General features: G+C 38.8%; 1 protein-coding gene across 9 annotated transcripts in view; it reads left to right on the top strand.

Annotated features, from left to right (window-relative positions):
* LOC117417266 (single-stranded DNA-binding protein 3) overlaps nucleotides 1-20562 on the top strand; it is a 44006-nt gene that overhangs the window by 1766 nt on the left and 21678 nt on the right. For all 9 annotated transcript variants that reach the window (XM_034924886.2, XM_034029261.3, XM_034029262.3 and 6 more), the window contains exon 4: nucleotides 682-766. In XM_034924886.2, the coding sequence (XP_034780777.1) occupies nucleotides 682-766 (85 nt within the window). The remainder of the gene's footprint in view (nucleotides 1-681; nucleotides 767-20562) is intronic.

Here is a 20562-nt window from a genome sequence, read left to right as displayed (position 1 = left end):
AACCGCCGTTTACTTTTGTTTTCCTATCATGTTACATTTAAGTGCAGACAATGATGGGAGTTCTGCAACGCACTAATCTGAGCTGGAGAATTAACGCTAGCAGTCAGACAGCCAACACTGTGTTAAGGCAATTGTTATTTGGACTACAGACCTGACCCTAGTGGTATGTTGTGGGATCCATGTCTCGCTTGGATTTGGATTCGGGACTATCGGTGTGGCCCAGTGTTTACCTGATGTCACTGCAGTTAGCTTTATTTCAGAGAAGAACAAAATACATTATTGTGGGAAAACAACACCAAACCCATGCTGACTTGTACACAAAGTGGGTTTAAATACACAATGATCAGCTGACCCAACAACAGCTTTGTGTCTTGTTACAATGATGTTGATTTTCATTTTTTAAACTGGCTTATTAATAACAGTGATTGTTTGTATTATAATCTGATAATGGCAACTTTTAAACCAATTTCTTGAGCTGCAAAGATGCCTACAGGAGACTGTCGTAATAGTAGCTTGAACTAAAGTTTGCCATGTGTGTCATTTTAGTAATAAATAATACTAATAATAATGGTTCTTTCAATGTTTTCTTTCAAAACTATCCGAATGACTCAAAGCACATTGTTGTGCAGTTGCTGGTTACCATACAAGTAATAATTAGTAACCTGATCCTTTTTCTGACAGTGTATTTTGGGACCTATATTGTGCTGCTCCTGAAAGAAGAGATACCTGCGAACACTCAAGTGAAGCAAAAGCCTTTCACGATTACGTGAGTAACACATTTTAAATCTTGCAATAATTATAGGGTTGGGTAGCTCTGATTTAAAAAGAAAAAAAGGCTCCTAAATGGCAGCTATCTATCTGTTTATCTGTCTATCTATTGTAGCAATCTCGGTTAATGCAGACAGGCGCATCACACAGGTCGAGGCACGAACCCGGGACCTCTCACACTAAAGCGTTGCACTGATAGCGCTGTACAAAAGAGCCAGCTTTTTTGCAAGGAGCGTATATCGGGCTTATGTCTCTGTGTGTGATTACGTCACCTACCAGCCCTGCTGCTGCCTTCCCCCGTTCACGCTACACTCTCCCCTGCCAGCCTCAAATCCGCCCCGGACTTGCTAACCAGGCTACAGTCCGACAAGTGCATGCCAGGGTTCCTGCGTCCACTTCTAACATCAATGTAGCAATCTTGTTTAATGCAGGCAGGCTCATCACACAGGGCGAGGCAATCCACACACAGGCGGAGGGAGGGCGGGCGCGAACACGCGACCTCTCGCAATAAAGCATAGCGTTGAGACCACTGTACAAAGGAGCTGCCGTTTTTCAGTGGGATGCTTCCCCCTCCCAGGACCTTTTTAATTTTATTTAATTTAATTAATTTTTTTTTGGCTAGTGGTGACTCTTTTTTCCTATAAAAAATCACTACAGTAGCATCTTGGAATTGGTGGGTTTTTTTTTTTTTTAGAACACTCTGGGGAACATTCTAAAACTATATATGTGTGTGTATGTGTATATATATATATATATATATATATATATATATATATATATATATATATATATATATATATATATATATATAATATATATAATGTGTGTGTGTGTGTATATGTGTATATATATATATGTATATGTATGTGGTGTGTGTATTCTGTATTCTGCTTGGAGATGCATGTTATTCTATGAGCCGAGGGGCCTTGATACTTGAAAGTTTTGTTGAAAAAATTGATGTTTGGGCAAATTTAAAACGTTGTTTCGCCTGAGTGATGACATGTTTATTCTCAGGGTCTTTATAAGCAACAATGGACACTTCTCTCGCTTATTTTCTCAAAATAAATATTTGATTTATTCCATTATCAGTACTGTAAAAAGGAAAGTAAAATGTACCATACATTAAGCTCATGAAATAGTATCTGCTTATATCCACTTGTTTCTTTTATAAATGTTGCAAAATATTATATTAAAACACACAAGATAAAATAAGTGTTCTAATATAACTATACTTCTATAACCAAGTCAAATACATGGGATTTACAGTGGCTTAGTTTTTTTTTTCTAAGCTGTAAACAAGTTATTGTCATGTTTTGTTTCTGTGTACTTCCTGAAAATGTCTCCGCCCTCAAAACAAGCAGGCAGTGAAGTTCAATCCCTTCCTGTACATTTTACGTTCAACTATTGGATAATGCAACTAACCACTTTCTGATCAATGTGGCGGTTTACAAATGAAAACATAATGTATGTTTATTGTTGTATCGAGATACAAAATCCATGGATTGTGGATCGGGTCGTTTTATAAAAGATTGCAATGTATCGATTATTTGATGAATCGTTACACCCTTTATTATCTTCAGATTTGATTATTTTTTACCAAAACAGTCCGTCTTCACAAAGCCCAAACTGAAGAATAATGGATCATTTTAAAAGGCTGTTTTAATGAATTTCATAGTTCTGTGTTCATGCAGCAGTCTCTCATAGGTTTATTTCTAGCCTCAATTACTTTTCTTGAAATTAAAGTTAAAACAGCGGCCTGTGAACTAATCTTGTGTATTTCAGTACATAACGTAGCAAGCTGTTGAAATCTGTCTTTATATGGAAGCTGTGGATATAATGTAGGTTTAAACTTTTCCTGAATTACTCCAAATAGTGATAGGATCCACTTTGTTCCACTGTAAGAGTTCAGTCCGAGTTCCAGTAGCACTTTAAATAGCTTTGGCCACTGGTTTACAGCATATGACTGAATATATTAATCCTTGATCACTGAGCCCCAAAGCTTTCTCATCCTGCCTTATTACTTTTTAATTAGCTGGCGACCTCACTTCTATCTTTAAGAGAGTCAAGGACTAAAACTGGCACCTGCAGTTCCTGAATGCATTACTTCCAGTGCTGCCGTTTAACTGCCCAGATTAGAGTAGTTTGGAGCTGCTGTGCATATGGTGAACATTTTTTTTCTTTTTCATTTAAATTGAGGAATAATAACTGTAAACTCTAGATTGCTACTTTTAATCTCCTGTACTAGGACTGCAATCCCTTCTGTAACAGGACTTACTTATTGGAAGCTCATTAGGTGACCTAATGAATAATAGTATTATAGTAATTAAAATGCATACACTCAGGGGCTTCGAAGTTCTGCATTATGAAGTGGATAGGAGAATTTTGAAAAGTAATACTGCAGCTCCCTTGTTGCCATATCTGCTGTTGATGTTTTTTGTTCTCCTCATAGATAACGTTGAATTCTTCCATCATAGGTAGTTGTGAGCTTAGTAGTAATCTAACTTGAGTTCTTTTTGGATCCGTAATTGCTGAACATCTTTGTTGCAGATAGAATTGTCTACACACTTTGTACATTATCACTGTTGGCTCCATCACAGTTATCGTGCTTCCCAGCATGGCCCTATACAGCATGCTTGTATTACACTGTTGCTCTTGTGACAGGGTGCTCTGTTGCAGGTTTCATTACGCATCTCCCAGGTCATGACAGGGAATTACAACTGACATGTTATCTCAGAATTGTCCAATTCATGACTGTAGTTCAGCATTTCAACGTAGCGCTGAAAAGACGTTTTCAATACTGCAGTGTGTGTTTTGGGTTGAGAAGTTTGTCCAACAAATGGAGAAAAGTAACTGCAATAGACCACTGGCTTGTCGTCTTTTACATCACAACATATAATTTATAAATGCAGGTGATGCTGAGGCTGTTTTACACGTTCTTTAGCTCCACTACAAATTACTGCATGGCATTTAAAAGTTATTACATGAAAATATTTATCTGCCTTGGTACTGGTGAATCTCTTGCAAAGGTTGGGGAAATTCGTGATGATAAATCAAGTCAAGGGTTAAGTGTAGTTTGAATAATATAACTGTAAAGTGTACAGCATGTCTGGTTCGTAAATCTAAAATATGGCTGTTCCTATAAAGAGCACCTCTTGACTTTTTTTGTGTTAATGTTGGATTGCTTGTGAATTCCTATTCATGTTCTTGAATATGTATAATAGATGGGTGGTTAATAAACTTCTGTTTGGCAAAATGAAGCAGCCCATGAAATGAATTCAAATTCTGGTATTGGAGAATGTAGAAAGGACTCTTGTCAGTGGAAGTCTAAATATTTATGCTGTTCTGTCCCTAATGAAAACAAATTGTCAGCAGTTGTTCAGTAACTGGCTAAATTAAAATCTGTAATTAGTCAATTAGATTAAATAGTTGGCACAACCTTATTGAATCACGCTGTTTGGGTTATTAAGAGAAGGGGATGTGAGTTTTAATTACAGAATGCTAATTCTGACGGTTTAAAATAGAAGCAGACAGTCTCCTTATGTCGCTCTCTTTTGAAAAGATCAGTCTTTTTATCGTGGTACCACCAAATTTAGCATGGTCTTTGAAAAGTGCTTTGCAGTAAAAACTGTGGTTATACCTGTGTCAATCACGCATGTTCTTGAGGTTTATTTGAGCTTTTTTCCAATGGCAGCCAATTGGTCCTGGAAAATAATGTTTCTTTTTTTAATAAAGTTTAATACTTGTTGAGCGGCATAGTCTTTGTGAAACATTATTTTTGTGCAACATGGAATGCACTGTAGGATTCCATAGGGAGTAGTACCTGGATCAGGTAGATTTTGAATTTTTATGTTTGGAAACATTTTGTTTTTTATCTGGTAAACCTGTACACTTCCAGTATAATCTATACATTGGAGAAATTTCAAAAACCTTTTTATGAAGTTTAGAAACATTTTAATGTGTTTTCTAATCTTGTTTGATACCTATTAGAAATGAAAGTCTCCTCCAATCGATGGGAGAGTGTTGCTGTTTACAGAGTAAGAATGTCCGTCCCCAGGATCGGACAGCAGTGGCTGCTCGTTTCCCTCGGAGCCTGTTTGAAGCTGGAGGTGGCTATCGGGTGTTAAATCGTTTGTACTGTAGACATGAGATGAATTAAGGCACAAGGGGACTGTGAAAAACAACACCGCCAAACCAATTCGCAGCTAAATGCCACAGTTCAGGAATTGGTGTTCTGTTTCTATTTTGCTTCTGTTTTTTTTATTGTGTTTTATAAAAGTAAAATAGTCTTTATTAAACCTAACACCCACCATGTTCATTTTGTTTGTGGATTGTAGTTTCATTGTTTGCTTGCCAATGACTTCACCGTGTGTAATGTCAGCAGCGGGACGTGTGTGTGTCGGTGGCTGTGAGTCTCTAGTCTTTTCCAAGCAGGACGTTTTACTGCTGGCTGGCTGACCCCTGTCTGGGGTAAGGGTGGGGTCACTTCATTCAGCAGAATGCTAAGTGGCAAATTTGTAAACACAAAGCAAGCAGACCCTTCAGTTCAGGATCTTCCCACTGTCCTTCTGAACAAAGGATGATGATTGGGGAGGGGGTGGGGAACATTTACATTTTCCCTTGAAACTAAAGACTGAATACCTTTATTTTCAATTTGAGGGAAGGCTTATTTAAAAGGAGTCTATTAAAAATGAACATTGGCCGCCATAGACGCTGCTAATAAAATAATAAAAAACCTTGATACTGCCATCTTCCTTTTCTCTTTGCTGTAGCAGTAAGCCCTCATGCAAGCAAAGCAAAGCCAGAATTTTTTTTTTTTTTTTAATATGCTTAAATTTATTTTTGATGCTACTAATAATAAATATAAAAAATTCCCAGGTAGCTTTTTTTTTTTTTCTCTCACTAATCTCTGTGGATCTGTGCATGATCTTGGCATGAACTCCACAGCATTCCACAAGTTGACACACTCGGGGGAAATTCCTGTGAAGTGAAGAAGCACCAAAGTCTGCTTAATCAAGCCAACCCTTTTGTGCTTTAACACATGATTATGCAGGTTGTCCACCTTTTATAACTATTGGGACAAATGTGCCCTATCTTCTTTGTCTCTGTTCTGTTTGTTTTAATAAGAAGCATCTTTAGCCTACACCTTTTTGACTTGTAAGGAAGTAAAGCTTTGACTAGTAGAGTATTACATGATGGCAGAATTAATAAGCACTGGCCCTTTAAAACTGACACTGCTGCTGCTGGACTGTTAGCAGTGTGGGGGAAGGGCTGGTTGGTTTCATTCTGGGGAGTTGATGATCGTGAGGTTTGCACCAAGCTTCCAGCTTCAAACCTGATACAGCAGGATGGGAGGAGCATACAGCCAGCCACCAGCTCTCCACTCTGCAGTCCTTGACATTGGGGTTTCTGTGGGTGTGTAGATCCCCTTACTCACTAGAACGAACATGGCCATGATAGACTCGTATTAAACCACATATTTTACTGGGTTTATCTATTAATGACAATTGCAAATACCAACACGTGCTCGCTTGGTTTCAGTGTAAATGTGTAATGACCACAACGTTTTCCAGACTCTTATTTTAACTTTGTCTTCGGTGAAGCCAGTTTAGCCTTGCACTCACGTTTTTTAACATATGATTAAAGTGGGATCTCAATACTTGCTTCACAGCGAAGGAACTTTTAAGGCATGCTTGTTACTTTAAATTTTTCAGTGGTTAAAAGGTAAGCGTTTTGTTATTTCAGCCAGATCATTTAAAGTGTATAGCACATAGTACAAAATAGACCAAGTCAGTTAAATGGTTCATATTACACGCTTCTCATTATGGTCTCTTTGGAGGACAGCAAATGCAGTAAGCACGTCTTGTATGCAACATTTTCTTTGTAATTCAATTAACATGAAAGCTTAATGTTGTCTCGTTTTACAGCACTTGTCCTGCACCATCTCATAACGCTAGTTTTTTAGCTGTTCATCCAATACACAGTGACAGGTTTTACATAGGCTGCTTTATATCTTATGGCTTAGTGAAGTATCCTAATAGCATATACTAATATTTTACAAGCACTTGTACTTTTGTTATAAGGCTCAACACAAATAAATAGCACACTCTGGCTCTCGACTGCGGCATTATACAGGGCTAGTACTGTAAAGTTTTGGTCGTTTTTAAATGAATTCTGTTTTTGTATAGTTAGAGTGAACTATTTTAATGTGTGTACATTGCCAATCAATGTTAATTGATTACTGCCCACAAATGTGTATCCCTCAAAACACCTATTTTAAAGCACAGTAAAAATAAGGTACAATTTACTCCAAATATAAAGGAAATATCCTGGCTTGCAAAGGGTGCTTGTGCAGTATTTGTTTTGGTGAACAAAATATAATGCCCACAGTAAGATTTGGCAAGCAACATTTGAGGCTTGAATTAACAATATCTTTATGTAACAAATCAATAATTTGAAGTCTCAATTGTTTGTTCTGGGTGTGTCTGTTGATCTGAATTGACATCTGATAGTGTGACAAGCATTGCGAGCTGCCTAACAAAAGATGCCATCGCCTTGCTAAAAAGGGAGCAGATGCATAGCAGCTCAGTGTTTGTTTGGGGGAGGGGAGGTGATGGTGAAGGAGGAGGGATGGGAGGCTCTGTATTTGCATATCTGGTTATTGCCTGGAGTGATGGCCGTGGCTCAGGGTAAGGAGGGAGGGGGGCTGCGACAAAGCTGGTTGGGGGACGTGTGGAATTTGAGTCCCAGCCTGTCGCTCCGGTGGTGTGTGAGCAGTTGACACAGGGCTGTTTACAGAGTGCTGCTACCCACGCAATGCATTCATACCAGCGTGCTGACATGCACTCCTACTTGCACGGTGCTAGAGCTGTCATCTGGTTTTGTTTTTGCTAAGAGAGCAAGAGGAGAGCAATTTTTTTTTGGGGGGGGTGGGGGTGGGCTTAGCAGTACTCTAGCGATGTCCTCTATGTATGTGTATGTCCTGGGGAATATTTCGTGCTGTGGATTTTAATAAATAAATAGAACTTTTGTATTTCATATATATTTAATTTTAATTCCCAAACGTGTCTGTTTTTATAGTCTTAAATGGGTAACCAGTCTTTGGGGGGGGTGGGGGTGGGCTTAGCAGTACTCTAGCGATGTCCTCTATGTATGTGTATGTCCTGGGGAATATTTCGTGCTGTGGATTTTAATAAATAAATAGAACTTTTGTATTTCATATATATTTAATTTTAATTCCCAAACGTGTCTGTTTTTATAGTCTTAAATGGGTAACCAGTCTTTGGGGGGGGGGGACGACAAAAGATCATAATGATTCTATAATATCTGTTTTATAGTACTTGATGTTTGTTTTGACATGCATTGGCTTTAAGACATGTCTGGATCATTTACTTGGAAGATATCTCAAGAATTTCCTTTATTTTATATAGGAATTTTGTGTACTTTCTGTTTCTTGGCAAGGTGAGAGGAATCCGCAGGGGTTGGAATATTCTTTCCTGTGTCCAGGAGACCGGACTACCAGGGACCTGGGGGCCTCAATCCAGCAACATTATTTTCTGGTTTCGTTTTTTTTTTTTTAATCTGTAACCATAACACATGGATGTATGACCTCCCATATATGGTCATTCAGGAAATGTCTTTGTTGAAATGTCAGTGTTGAAAATGGAAAGCATTGTGACCAATACAAACTTAATTCAATAGTTATGATTTAAAAAAAAACAAACAAAAAAAAAAAAAAACACAGGTGCCTAACTAACTTCAGACCTCCCCAAGCATAAGCAGGAAAAAAAAAATGTTTAAAACTTGCCGTAGTTGTGTTGAACTCTACATGTCGTCTTGATAAACCATCATCTTGGTGATACTTTTGTGTTGCGCTCAGAAAGAAGTTCCAGCTTTATAGGGAGCTCGGGTTGTAACAAGGACGCTAAAGTAGGTTTTATATGACTACCCTTGACTTGTTTGGTCAGAGGAGTCTCCCTGTTCAGGCTGTGGTGTTCATGTAACATGTTTTCAGGGCACATTGTATAACCAGTGTGCTATCTCAGTTCACATCAGTAGGAAAACGTCACTGAGCCGTGGTGCAGTGGCTTTATCACACACATCACTATAGCTGGTGGGAATTGCCATGGTAAAAATCCTCTGATCATTAGCACTCACTGGGTGTAAGACTGAGATCTGGTGTCTCCAGGGTGGGATTTCTGTGAATGACTGTACCCCTTTTTTAGTTACCTCCTAATTTAATTGTCAATAAATTCCTAATTTAACACAGGAGTAGCTTTACAATCGGTTGTCTTTGTCCGTCTTGGCTGGAATCCCCAAGTTTTTTAAATGAGGCATTTCTATACCAGATTAAACTGGAGAGTGGCTGCATTTCAAATTTCTCTGCGAAGCTTACATTGGCAGGATACAACCTGACCACAAAGGGAAGAAAGAGTTCAATCCTGCCAGGCCGCTTGTCATCGGTGTATTAAGTTTGCTCTTTTGAGAATCCGTTGGGCGATATCTCAGATATTCCATATCTGTGTACCTTGCATAATAACAGCTGGCACTTTTGTCAAATTTGCGTTGTGTGCAGCTCGCTGATAAGCTCTAGAAGCAGAGGCACTGCCTGTTCTAAACAGCAAACCAGTAGGCAAAACAAAATGCATGTATGAGACGAGCAGAATTCAGACACTTCCTTTCACACCTGTTTCGAATTACTTTTAGCAAACTGGGTTTTTTTTGCCCGGTTATGTAGATGAACCTACTGATTTTTACTTGCAGCACATTTTAAACAATGCTTGAAAACAGTGCTTGTTACAGACAGTTTGAGTAAGCCTCTTCTCATAGAATTAGTCTGCCTTTTCCTGCTGTTGATGATCTTTTGGTTATGTATTTGTGTCCTACTTTTAAATTGGAATGAGAGTTGTTTCAAAGACTAGCTGCTTCCTGGTCCAGTACCTACTGTATTGATTTCACCTGTTCTAGTTCAAACTCAGTCCAGCTGTGTAGCTGCAATCAAACCCAGTATACGCAATTAGGAAAATGAGGGATACTTAAACAGTTATTTCCGGATAACTGGGATTAATATATATTTATTGCATCTTTTGGTTTTTTTGTTTCTTGTTCATTCTTAACTATCTTGCCACTGGAACTGCCAAACATAACAAGAAAATGCTGTGAAGCATCCCTTTTAAAATAATCTTGAAAGAAAAACAAGCAAGATATTACCACAGTTTGTAGTTGTGTTCCATCTATCCTGTTGCTATTATTATTATTATTATTATTATTATTATTATTATTATTATTATTATTATTTATGTATTTTTTCATTAGAAACCAAGGCAGGGTTAAAATAGGGAACGTTCTGCTTGCAATTGCAAGATATGGTTGCCATAGCAACAGTCCTCTTAATCTGGCAGGTGACCTGTGAGACTGGAGAAGATGTAGGGGTTGGTTTGGCATTTCATTATTTCAAGAGGCTGCGGCTCTCCAGCTGGTCTCTTACAACTAAAGCTGGTGCTTCTGTCTGCAGAATTGCTGGTATTCAGCTACAAAAATATTTGTCGTGCAGAATAATGGAGGAGTTGCTTCCAGGAATTTGTGTGTGTCTATATTGCAAAACTTACAATCCATAGTAACGGGAATTGTTTCAATTTATTCTACATTGGTAATGAGGAATAAAAAAATCCTAGAGCTGTCTTTCATAGACACTATCCTTCCTTTTAATCCTGCTGTGGGCACCGTGCACTTAAATGCACCACTCCATTTAACTACTGTATCAAAGAATAATGGGTCCTGTAACAATAGTGTACTGTAACAGTCCTGCATGGCCAGTGTTGACAAACTGAACTGTGCTAGAATATCTGGTCTTTGCCACTACAAACTAGTCCTAAAACTGGTGGGACTTGGAATTGAGGGGAGGTGGGAGAGATGTTTGCATATGTAACATACATTGGTATCCACCAATACCAAGCATAGCTGGATGTTGTTGGTGACCTTCACATGTGAATGCATTGTTGAAAGGTCCTGATGCAGGGTTATTGACCCAAGTCCCCCTTGACCTTTTAACTTTCCTATTTCTTTGTGTATTGAATATACAAAATGAGCATCCAGGGCCACTAATGAGTAAAGTGGGGAATGCTTGTTTCCATTAGTCAGGCCGTACTTGACTGGACAGACTTCTACATATGTGTTGAAATCGGACACTGTTTTAGTACACCTTGCCAGTTTACAAACCCATTTCTCTTTTTTTTTTAAGGTTTGGAAAACTTAAGGGCTATGAAAACGGACAAGTATTCAAACATGAACATAGCTGATTTTGAAAAATTAGAACAATTAAAATAACGTACCAGCGTAATACAAACTCCTAATGCAGTGAAACCGCAACTATTCCAAATAGATTGTTATCACACCCTGTTACTTTTAAACAGCTTGTTTTGAGAGTTCAAAGCAGCTGTGTTCAGCTGGTAATATAAACAGTAAAAAAAAAAAAAAAAGAAGTTGAGCAGTCATTGAGACTCAGCTGGAAATGTTTTTTTTTTTATTTAAGATTATAGTTGGTTAATAACATAATTTGAAAAATAACCTAATATTAGTTTGAACTTCAAACATGAACAAAAAAACATGTTCCGACCAGCACTATTTTGTGTATGTGTGCATTTTTAATTGACGGATTGTTACCAGTAGAGGTTCATTTGTAAATTTAAAAAGGCACTGGATCGTATCATTTTTTTAATTTATTTCTTAGCAGACGCCCTTATCCAGGGTGACTTACAATTGTTACAAGACATCACATTATACATTATTTCACATTATACAGATATCACATTATTTTACATACAATTCCCCATTTATACAGTTGGGTTTTTACTGGAGCAATCTAGGTAAAGTACCTTGCTCAAGGGTACAACAGCAGTGTCCCCCACTGGGGATTGAACCCACAACCCTCCGGTCACGAGTCCAGAGCCCTAACCACTACTCCACACTGCTGCCCTTAAGGAAGCATTCTTCTTCACTAGCATCCATATATGCTTTATGTTCTAATCTGCTTGTGGGTTTCGTGCCTTATTGTTGGTGTCAGTAGCTGCATGCTGACCTTTAGCTAGCCATGTTTGAACAATCTTCAGTGGCGGGCAGACTAATCTGATGAACAGCAGTGACGACACTATTGATGGTAAGAGTGTTAGTTTTTTGACGTTTTGCTTTGTGGGTTACAAACAAACTATAGTAATTTTCACATCCACAAATATATAATTAAAGTACACTTGTCGTTCAATTCATGGAATAGGAAAGTGTTTTATTTTATTGTATAGGTTTGTTGTGTGGTTTTCCGGACTATTTCTCGCCAGTCAGATCCGGTGCGATCCAGCACTAATTGATCCCATGTTCGCAGCCAAGTAACAATAGGTCCGAACACAGCATGGTGTTTTCATTTCAGTATGAGCCCCCTTTCCCCGCTAAACCTGAGATTTACATTTCATGATGGCATTCCAATTCTATCATTTCTCACTTCTACTGTTTTTAATGATTTTGGAGCAGCAAAATTACTCTGAATCGACTCCCTCCCTCTGACTGACTCTCGATTTTTAAAATACCAGTTGACTTTTGCCTGACCCACTGTTGTAATGCAGGTCCAATTAAAACTGAATACCAGCTGGCACACCACAGAGCATGACTTAAAGGAACTGAGATTTAATTATTTTTTTTTTGGTACGCGCTTACATTTTATACTAAAATGTGTGGGCTGTGACTTAAGTCCCAGTCGGTCTGAGGCAGTGGAACACTAACCGTGTACTACGGCATGCATTGATCAAATAATTGGTGCATTGATTAACCATTGGCCCACAGCAGTTCAAATGTAAAACAGAGTTTAATAAGGCACACTCTTTTCCACTAATTGACTGGCTGTAATGACCAAAAGCCTCTTGCAATTCCAGTGGCTGCAAGTACTGTAAACTACCTGGCTTCATAATCCCAAGCACCAGGCTGTCCTCCAGGTGTAAATGCTTTGTCAAGAATGGACTGAAAAACTACCTGCTTAATTTGTATTTGATTTTATATATGATGTCCCACTCCAAAACTGCACTTCGTCTAGTTAAATTCATGATTGCGATCGTTTCGTATCGTTCCTAAAACGGTACTCCAATAGATCAATTCTCCCTGAATCCCTCGAATGGCAGTCACTGTATCTGAGGATGTAGTTTGTTTAATCTGGCAGAGGTTTGCTGTACGAAGTGTTAATCCCGAGTGTCCGTGCAGGGTGAATGAGACTTGCTTCTGTAGCCTTGTAATGTACAGTATGTCACGGTCAAAAGACTTGGAGCTGGATAAATATTCTGCAACAGTATAACCTGATTTTCAATAGGTGTATTTAAGCAGCTACAAATATGGTAAACCATAGTCCCGAGTCCTTATGGAGGTGGCAATTGGTCTCTGCCCCACAGTAAAGGCAAACCTTGATTCATGTAATCCAATTCTGTATGGGGTTTTATGAGAAGAAAATATTGACCCCAGTGTACTTGCTGAATTGCAGACGCCAGCACTAGGCCTATAATAAGATGTTACCACATATAAATAGATCTTAATGAGATAATTAGCAGTGGACAGTAGTTTGAGTAGTTGCTGAACAGGTGCTGTAGCGAGGATAAAGCCCTTTGAGATTGAATGTAGCTTCGTCAATCCTAATCACTTTTGTACCTTCCCTTTTTATTTATTTTTGTGGTTTGTGTCTTTAATCTGGTGCCCATTTTTGATTACATTGGATGCGCACAAAGATTTGCAAAGAGATGCCCACACAAGTGTACAAATACTGAGAGTTTATTTGCTGCAATAAGCCGCAGTCAAACACAGAATTAACACATTTCAGTGTAAAGCCACAGCTGAAAGTTGTAATTTACAGTAAAGAGCAGCAGAAATACATTCACAAAATGATCCCTTCAGTGCTTCATTATGAAGAAAACCTCGGTCTGTTGTACTGAACCAGCCATGACGCTATAAAGAGAAGAAATGGATAGTAACAAGAGTCCAGCTTGTTCTCCATAGCTTAGCTCTCGTGGTGCACAGCGTTTCAGGAACCCTGATGTGATCGAAACCTTGTAATTCACAGTCTGGTGGTATTTATTGTATGTTCTCGCCTAGTAAATTGCTGTTCATTGTATGTATACCATTACAGTTGTTGCTGAACAGATATATTTCTATAACGATGCAATAGGGACTCCAGCAGGGAAGCATTAAGTAGCTAGCAGGGTGGGATGCCTGGTTTCCGGTTGCTTGTTTCAGATGCTTTTAAGAGGTTTCTCGATGGCTGGGGTCAGTGTTGTGGTAATCGCAGTACAGTGGTTATCCGGGGTCACATTCTGATGCTCCTCCTTCTGTGGGACTGGCTGTTCCTTTTCAGCATTGCTGTACTAAATGATCCTTTTGTATCGGCGTTAAGACAGCAGCCATTTTTTTTTTATTTTAATGTTAATGAAATGTAAAGCATATGTGTATTAAGGATGCAATTGAAAAATTAACCCATTCATAAAATGTTCAAATAAATAAAATTGTGACTGAAACAAATTTAAGTATGGAGTGCTTTTGTTCCTCAGATGAAAGGATAAAAAGCGATACATAGAAAATAAGCCCACTGTCACTTTAGTGGTGGAGGCGGGTTTTGTGTGTGTGTGTGTGGTGGTGGGGGGGGGGGTTATTTTAAGCATTAGATTTGACAGTTTGGAAGTCGCTGTCAATCATGTTCAATCCGTCACCATCAAGCCCTTGGAGACGCTGGCACAGTGGGGGTTCCCAGCCCTTAAAAATTCATTGAAAATCTTCATCGCGGAAAATGATGATTCTTATGATTGTGGACAGCAGAATTCCATTGTTGACCTTTGTTGCATGTTGCATGGATGCAGCAGCATCATAAACATGGGCTGATGCTTTATTCATGTTAACTGCAGCGTTTGACTTGAAAACTCCTCCCGCTGGGTGTTGTGGTCAGTGTGTTACTGTTTGGTTGATGTCTGTAAGATGGGAGGGGGGAGGAGAACAGATGCCAATCAACTTGGGAGGGGTGTGAGGCAGGGGCTCTGGAAAACAATACCAGATGGGAGAACTTTCCCTGAAGCTGACCATTTTGTTTAGCTAGTGTGCTAAACCAGAGAGCCTCCAAGGATTATAATGTCATGCGCTTCCTTTTCAGTTAGCGCAGGGTCAAAAACACAACAGCAGCAAAACACTTGCACCTGCACTGGAGCTGGTAGCTGTGGTCAACTGGCAGGATTTTGATTCTGTGTGTGTGTGTATATATGTGTGTGTGTGTGTATATATATATATATATATATATATATATATATATATATATATATATATATATATATATATATATATATATATATATATATATAATATATATATATATAATATTATCTATCTATCTATCTTGTTTACCAATGCATCCTGTGCATAAACAGCTGACTACACTTCTGTGCTATTCTGTTGACTGCAAAACGGGTGTGTACGGATTCAGGCTCTTTTTTCACATAAGCCTATTTGCTGTGTAATTGTTAAATCAATTTTCAAATGTGGTGGTGCCAAAGTTTATTAAATGTATCAAACATTTTGGCCACACAAGCTTTTGTATCATTTTTAATTACACATGATTTAAGTTATTGAAGTGATTTTTAAATCATTTTATATTTTCTTTTTTTTTTTTTTTTTTTTTTTTTGCAAGATATGAGATGGAAGGAAAACAAAACATGAAACAAGAGTACGCCTTCAGAAATGTTCAGCTGATTTTGAATGTCATAACAGGTCCTTGCTGCCTGATATAAAAATATATCGGAATATCAGGCCCCGCTATCACATGGCCTTTTGCAACCCCCTATTTATGATCCTGTAAGAAGCAGTGATTTCTCCGCTATCGCCTCAAGGCAAAACACACAGTGCTGTCTGTAGAAGGAGGCCCTGCTAAAGTCAATCATTAACAAATCCAGTCTGGGTTGGTGTAGCACACTGAAGACAAAAGCTGCAGCCGGGGGGGGGGGAATGAGAGGCTTTTTCTTTCTTTACCATCAGAAAACATTTACAACCCATTTGGAAAGTTTGTAAAGCACAGCATGGTGCAGCAAAAAAAATAAATAAAGATGGATTACTGTGAAGTCACTTCCTTCCAAAGAAGGCTTTGTTTTAGTTTTTTTTTCACTTGCAGATTTCAGTTTGATGGAAGGATTTTATTATTATCAGTAAAATTTTGCTAACACACGGGTTGGTGATATCAAGGGCTAAAAGTATTTTCATCCTCTAAATATTGTGTTTAATCTTGCAGAAATGTAAGCCATTTCACACTAGTGTTCCTCTGCAAAATCATTTACCCTATGTGGAGGGGTTGGGATGGATTAAACCCCCAGTTCTGGGATTCATAATAAAGGCTGTGCTTCATTTCAATGTTCTGCTGTGGGTGACCTACATCTTTGGAAGCTAGTAGAGTTTATAATAAAGCTGCTGCTCTCAAACCCTCTGCATTGCTTTGATATCATTCATTACAATGTTTGTAATGTGTTCATGAGCAACAACATTGATTGTATAGCTCACAATTTTAAATATATTGTTAGTTATAATCTTAGGTGCTACAGTGTATATACCTTCACCTACAGATTGATTTATTGTCCGTGTATTTCAACAGGGATGTGTTTTAGGAGATGAATACTATGATATTCTGAGGTCTGGTTACTAGGCAGATGGTGCTTACCGTATACCTGTCTGTTACTAGATAACCTTGATAAAAAAATAACCAATGCCTGCTTGCAATATGCACAAACAAATGAAGTGCTTTGACTTTTAAATTTTCCATTTTAGTAACTGCTTTCCAGCGAGTTTAAACAGACACCACATCTGTGCACATGACTAGATGTAGGATCTCTCAAATGAATTGTGCGAGACCACGTTAAGATGTTTGCAAATCTTGGCTATACTGTACTGCTAACCCAGTGGGCATGGGTCTTGCATTTTGGAACTGAACAAGAATAATTTGGGATTTGCTTTACCTAGGAAGGGTCCCCTTTTCAGGGAATCTGCGCAATTTATTGGTGATTTTGTTTGTTCAGCAGAAGAAACTTGTATTCTGTTCTGTGCTGGACAAAAAAGCTATTAGTTATCCAGCCAAAAATGTGTGTCCTATTTATCACTTGTCTCCTGCTATGATTTTACCCAACGCATCTTCTGTTCCTGCAAGGGCATTGGTCCATTTTCATTTACTACTAGCTCCCCCCGTGACATCAAGTTAGTCTTTTGATGATTATTACATCATTCTAATCCTTATTGGTTGATAAATAATGCTTTTTTTCGGTGGTTATTGCAGTAGCTGACTCTATTGCATCAGTAGGTCATTAGTTCAAGCCCAGGCTTGGTCTTTTCTGTCAAGGGTCCCATCTGAATCCAAGGGGATAAGCTTCTGGACGTGTGGTGGTTTCATTTTACGTGTGTGTTTGTGTGTGCTCTCACGGAAATTCTTAAATGTCATGGTTTGGTAAAACTGTCTTTTGGCACCAGGTTCTTTTCAACATAGTCTTACTTGATGAGATCTGATTCAGTAAGAGCCATTATGGTCTGCCATGGCAAGACTCAATAACTGTAAAGATATCCCAAAATATGGTTGGAAATGTGTACTTTGTGCTGCATTTGACATTTTAGGTAGTGGTACTACCCCACCAAGAGTTTGTGGAAATAAATACACCAGTTTGATACAGGAACTTGGTACGTCTTTATTCATCCCTGTAAGTTCTTTCAATCCCGGGCTTGTTTGTTCGTCCATCAGTCGGATTTGAAGACAGCTACAGGAAATGGATTAAGTGGAGAGGAAGTGAGTAAAACCCAGGACGTGGGCAGAACAAAGATTAGCCATCGGATGTAGTTGTTGCTACATTTTTACAGTTTTGACCCAAAGAATTTTTCAACTTTACCACATTTCCTTTTCTCATCAGAGCTAATATTCACAAATTAGACAGTAAGCAATTCAGTTGGACAGGAGAGTAGAACACAAAACTTGAATGTTTTTTGAGCAAGTTGCTAATGTTGCACGCCTGTGCTGTATATGAAGGGGGCGAGTACTCCTGGGTGCAGGTATTGAGAGCTGACTGGCCTGTCCAGCCAATAGGAGAACAAAACTGAACAAACAAATGGGCAGTGAAACCGGTTATACCTTTATTATTTTTTTTTCTTGTAAAAATAACAGTAACATTCTGCTTCCCAATGCTTTGGTAATGCATTGGGTTTGCATAATTTGGTTTTGGTCTTGTCTTTCAGACCTAGATGTGCAGGCATTTCTATTCATTCAAAATACTCAGATGCTAAATTGAGGAGTGGTCCATAATAGAAAGGTATATAAGGGTATAGTTATTAAACAGTTTAAGCACCACTATTTACTTAACACTACTGTTTGGGAGCTTCTCTGTATGTCGTCAAGTTGCAGCTCTTGCAGGTCCATTGGTTTCAAAGCGAAAGTCTCATCGCCTTTTGAAGTGTCTGATTAAATCTGCAGAGACACTTCACAGGCAGGAAATGGGACGATTAAATCTGCCTGGGGCACTTCTAGGGTTTAGCTTCATATTCCTGTACCACAGTGACCCAGGCATGTGGAGATATATTGAACCAGGACTTTGGGGGAGGGGTTAAGATGGATCTCTCCTAGTCACAAGGGCCTTTTAAAGGGACTGGTGCAACAATCTGTCTGAAGGGCTATTAAAGAGAGGAGGGTTCCAGTCTTGTAATGAGCACAAACTGCTGTGCATTCAGGGTTTCATTCAGCAATATGATATCAATTTATCTCTTTTTAGCTGTTGGTCACAAAGCTGCACGTTATTCACTTTATCGAGATGCAGACTGAATTCCAATTCTTCACAACTACTACTGCTAGGGATAGTGCTGCTCATATCATTTCTAGATTGACAGTTTACAATGATTTTAATCTTCAGATGCTTTTTTAAAGGCTTGTGGCTCCTTGCTCCTTGAGCATCTGTAAATAGCTGGGGGAAGGAAAAGGGACCCTCTTTTTTTTGCTGTGGGGGCAGAGGGGATGGGTTAATAATGAATCCAGTCAATCAGGAGACTTCTTACAAACAGAGTAACTATTTCCCTGATGGGCCAGTAGTAACGAAAATAAGAAAGGTACATGACTACTAGAAAAGGTTGGCTTACTTGAGGGGCAAACCTTCATAACGGGTGAACTGAAGATCTACTCAGTGTGGCGTTCCCTGTTTTTACATCCTTGCTGAGATATTTCACAAGGCTGATGAATGATCTCACCGGGATATATTTAGATAAAGCATAATCAGCAGCAGTCAGTGTGGGGCTGTTGGTAAATGTTTGCAGTCAGTCTCCCAGTCCTGATTGACGAGCAGATGTCCTTGGGATGCAACGATAAGACCTTTTTACAAACGTGTAACTGATTTAGGGGGGATTTCCCAGCCACGGATAAGGGGGCTTCTTAAAACCTTTCAGCCCTATTGTTGTAAGATTTAGGCGGCACTCTTGTTTAGTTCTCTCTGCAGATTATCCTTCTGCTGGAGTGGGTGGGGGCGGGGGGCGAACTGAGGAAAGTCAGTGAATAACATAATGCTTAACGCTGTGCCTTGTGCAGAAGCTCTTGCTTCATAAACAGGAGTAGTTTTAAATAAATATATATATTGATTCATCTTCACAGAGGAATTGAATGAGTCGCTGCTCTCCTCCATTACTTTCTAACTAGCTTCAGATTCTGCTGCTGTAGCTTCTTATTTTGAAGAACTTTTTGAATTTTCCAGTTGCCAACAATCTGCTTTAAATTGTTTTTTCAGTTCTTTGTCTGGTGGGCAACGATGTTCCACTACTGTTTAGAATGAACTGTCATTTGGCTGGGCATGCTATAGGATTAATGTGAAAACTAAAAGGACAATAAACCAGAAATTATCTTTCTGACCTGAATGTTGTAACACAAGAGGATTATGTGTTGAAAAGTTGGGGGGTGGGGGGTGTTGGAGAAGGAGGGAAATGGGTTTAAGTGTTGAGTGGAAAGCTTGTTTGGTTAGCACTGTTTTTATAAATAGAAAATTGTGAGAAACGGAACCCCCCCCCCCCCCCCCACCCCAACTATTCAAGAGTACAATGAAAGTGTTCTAGAATCTAATTGTACTTGAGCAAAAATCTATAAAGCAATGGGGGAAGGCATGTGTGGCATTGAGTATTTATTCCTAAGAGTAATTAAACGTCTGTCTTTTTAATTTGTTCTTGGAGCACATAAAGATTGGCATGTTGCTACACACACACCACAGCCCAATGATTATACTGCCTGTTGGATTCTGCAGTTGGGGATTGTAATGTTAACACACATTTTGCTGGCTTGCTGGATGCTTGATCAGTTGCTTTAATTAGCCACACTAAGGTGTGGCAGCACCTTTACTTTTGGTCCCTTAAGATAAGAGCAGTTGTAACAAGATGAACAGCTTAGCTGGATTCCAATTAAATACTGTCTTACCTGTCTCTGAAGTCCTGACCTATACAGTAATCAGCTTTTATTACTCGCATGTGGGAAGAGAGAGCAGGGCAGTAACAGAGCAACTAAGGCTAACATCATTAGGGCAGAGTTTAATAAGGTTTAATCTGGGCAGTGGGAACCTCTCCGCTCAGGTTAGGGAAAATGATTAGGTCTATAGTAGCAATGCAAAGACAAGCAGGGAAAGGACAATAGTCTTTGTTTCTGTACATTGTGTATTTTCAATGTTCAGAATGCTTACAAATAATTATTTTGCATCATTTGACCGACGCCATTTATTTACCAACAAATAAGGAATGGAGTCTGCT

The sequence above is a fragment of the Acipenser ruthenus genome, chromosome 12 (genome assembly GCF_902713425.1).
Source record: "Acipenser ruthenus chromosome 12, fAciRut3.2 maternal haplotype, whole genome shotgun sequence".
Lineage (NCBI taxonomy): Eukaryota > Metazoa > Chordata > Actinopteri > Acipenseriformes > Acipenseridae > Acipenser > Acipenser ruthenus.
The sequence above is the reverse complement of the archived record's forward strand: the minus strand, read 5'-3'. Positions and strand labels throughout refer to the sequence as shown.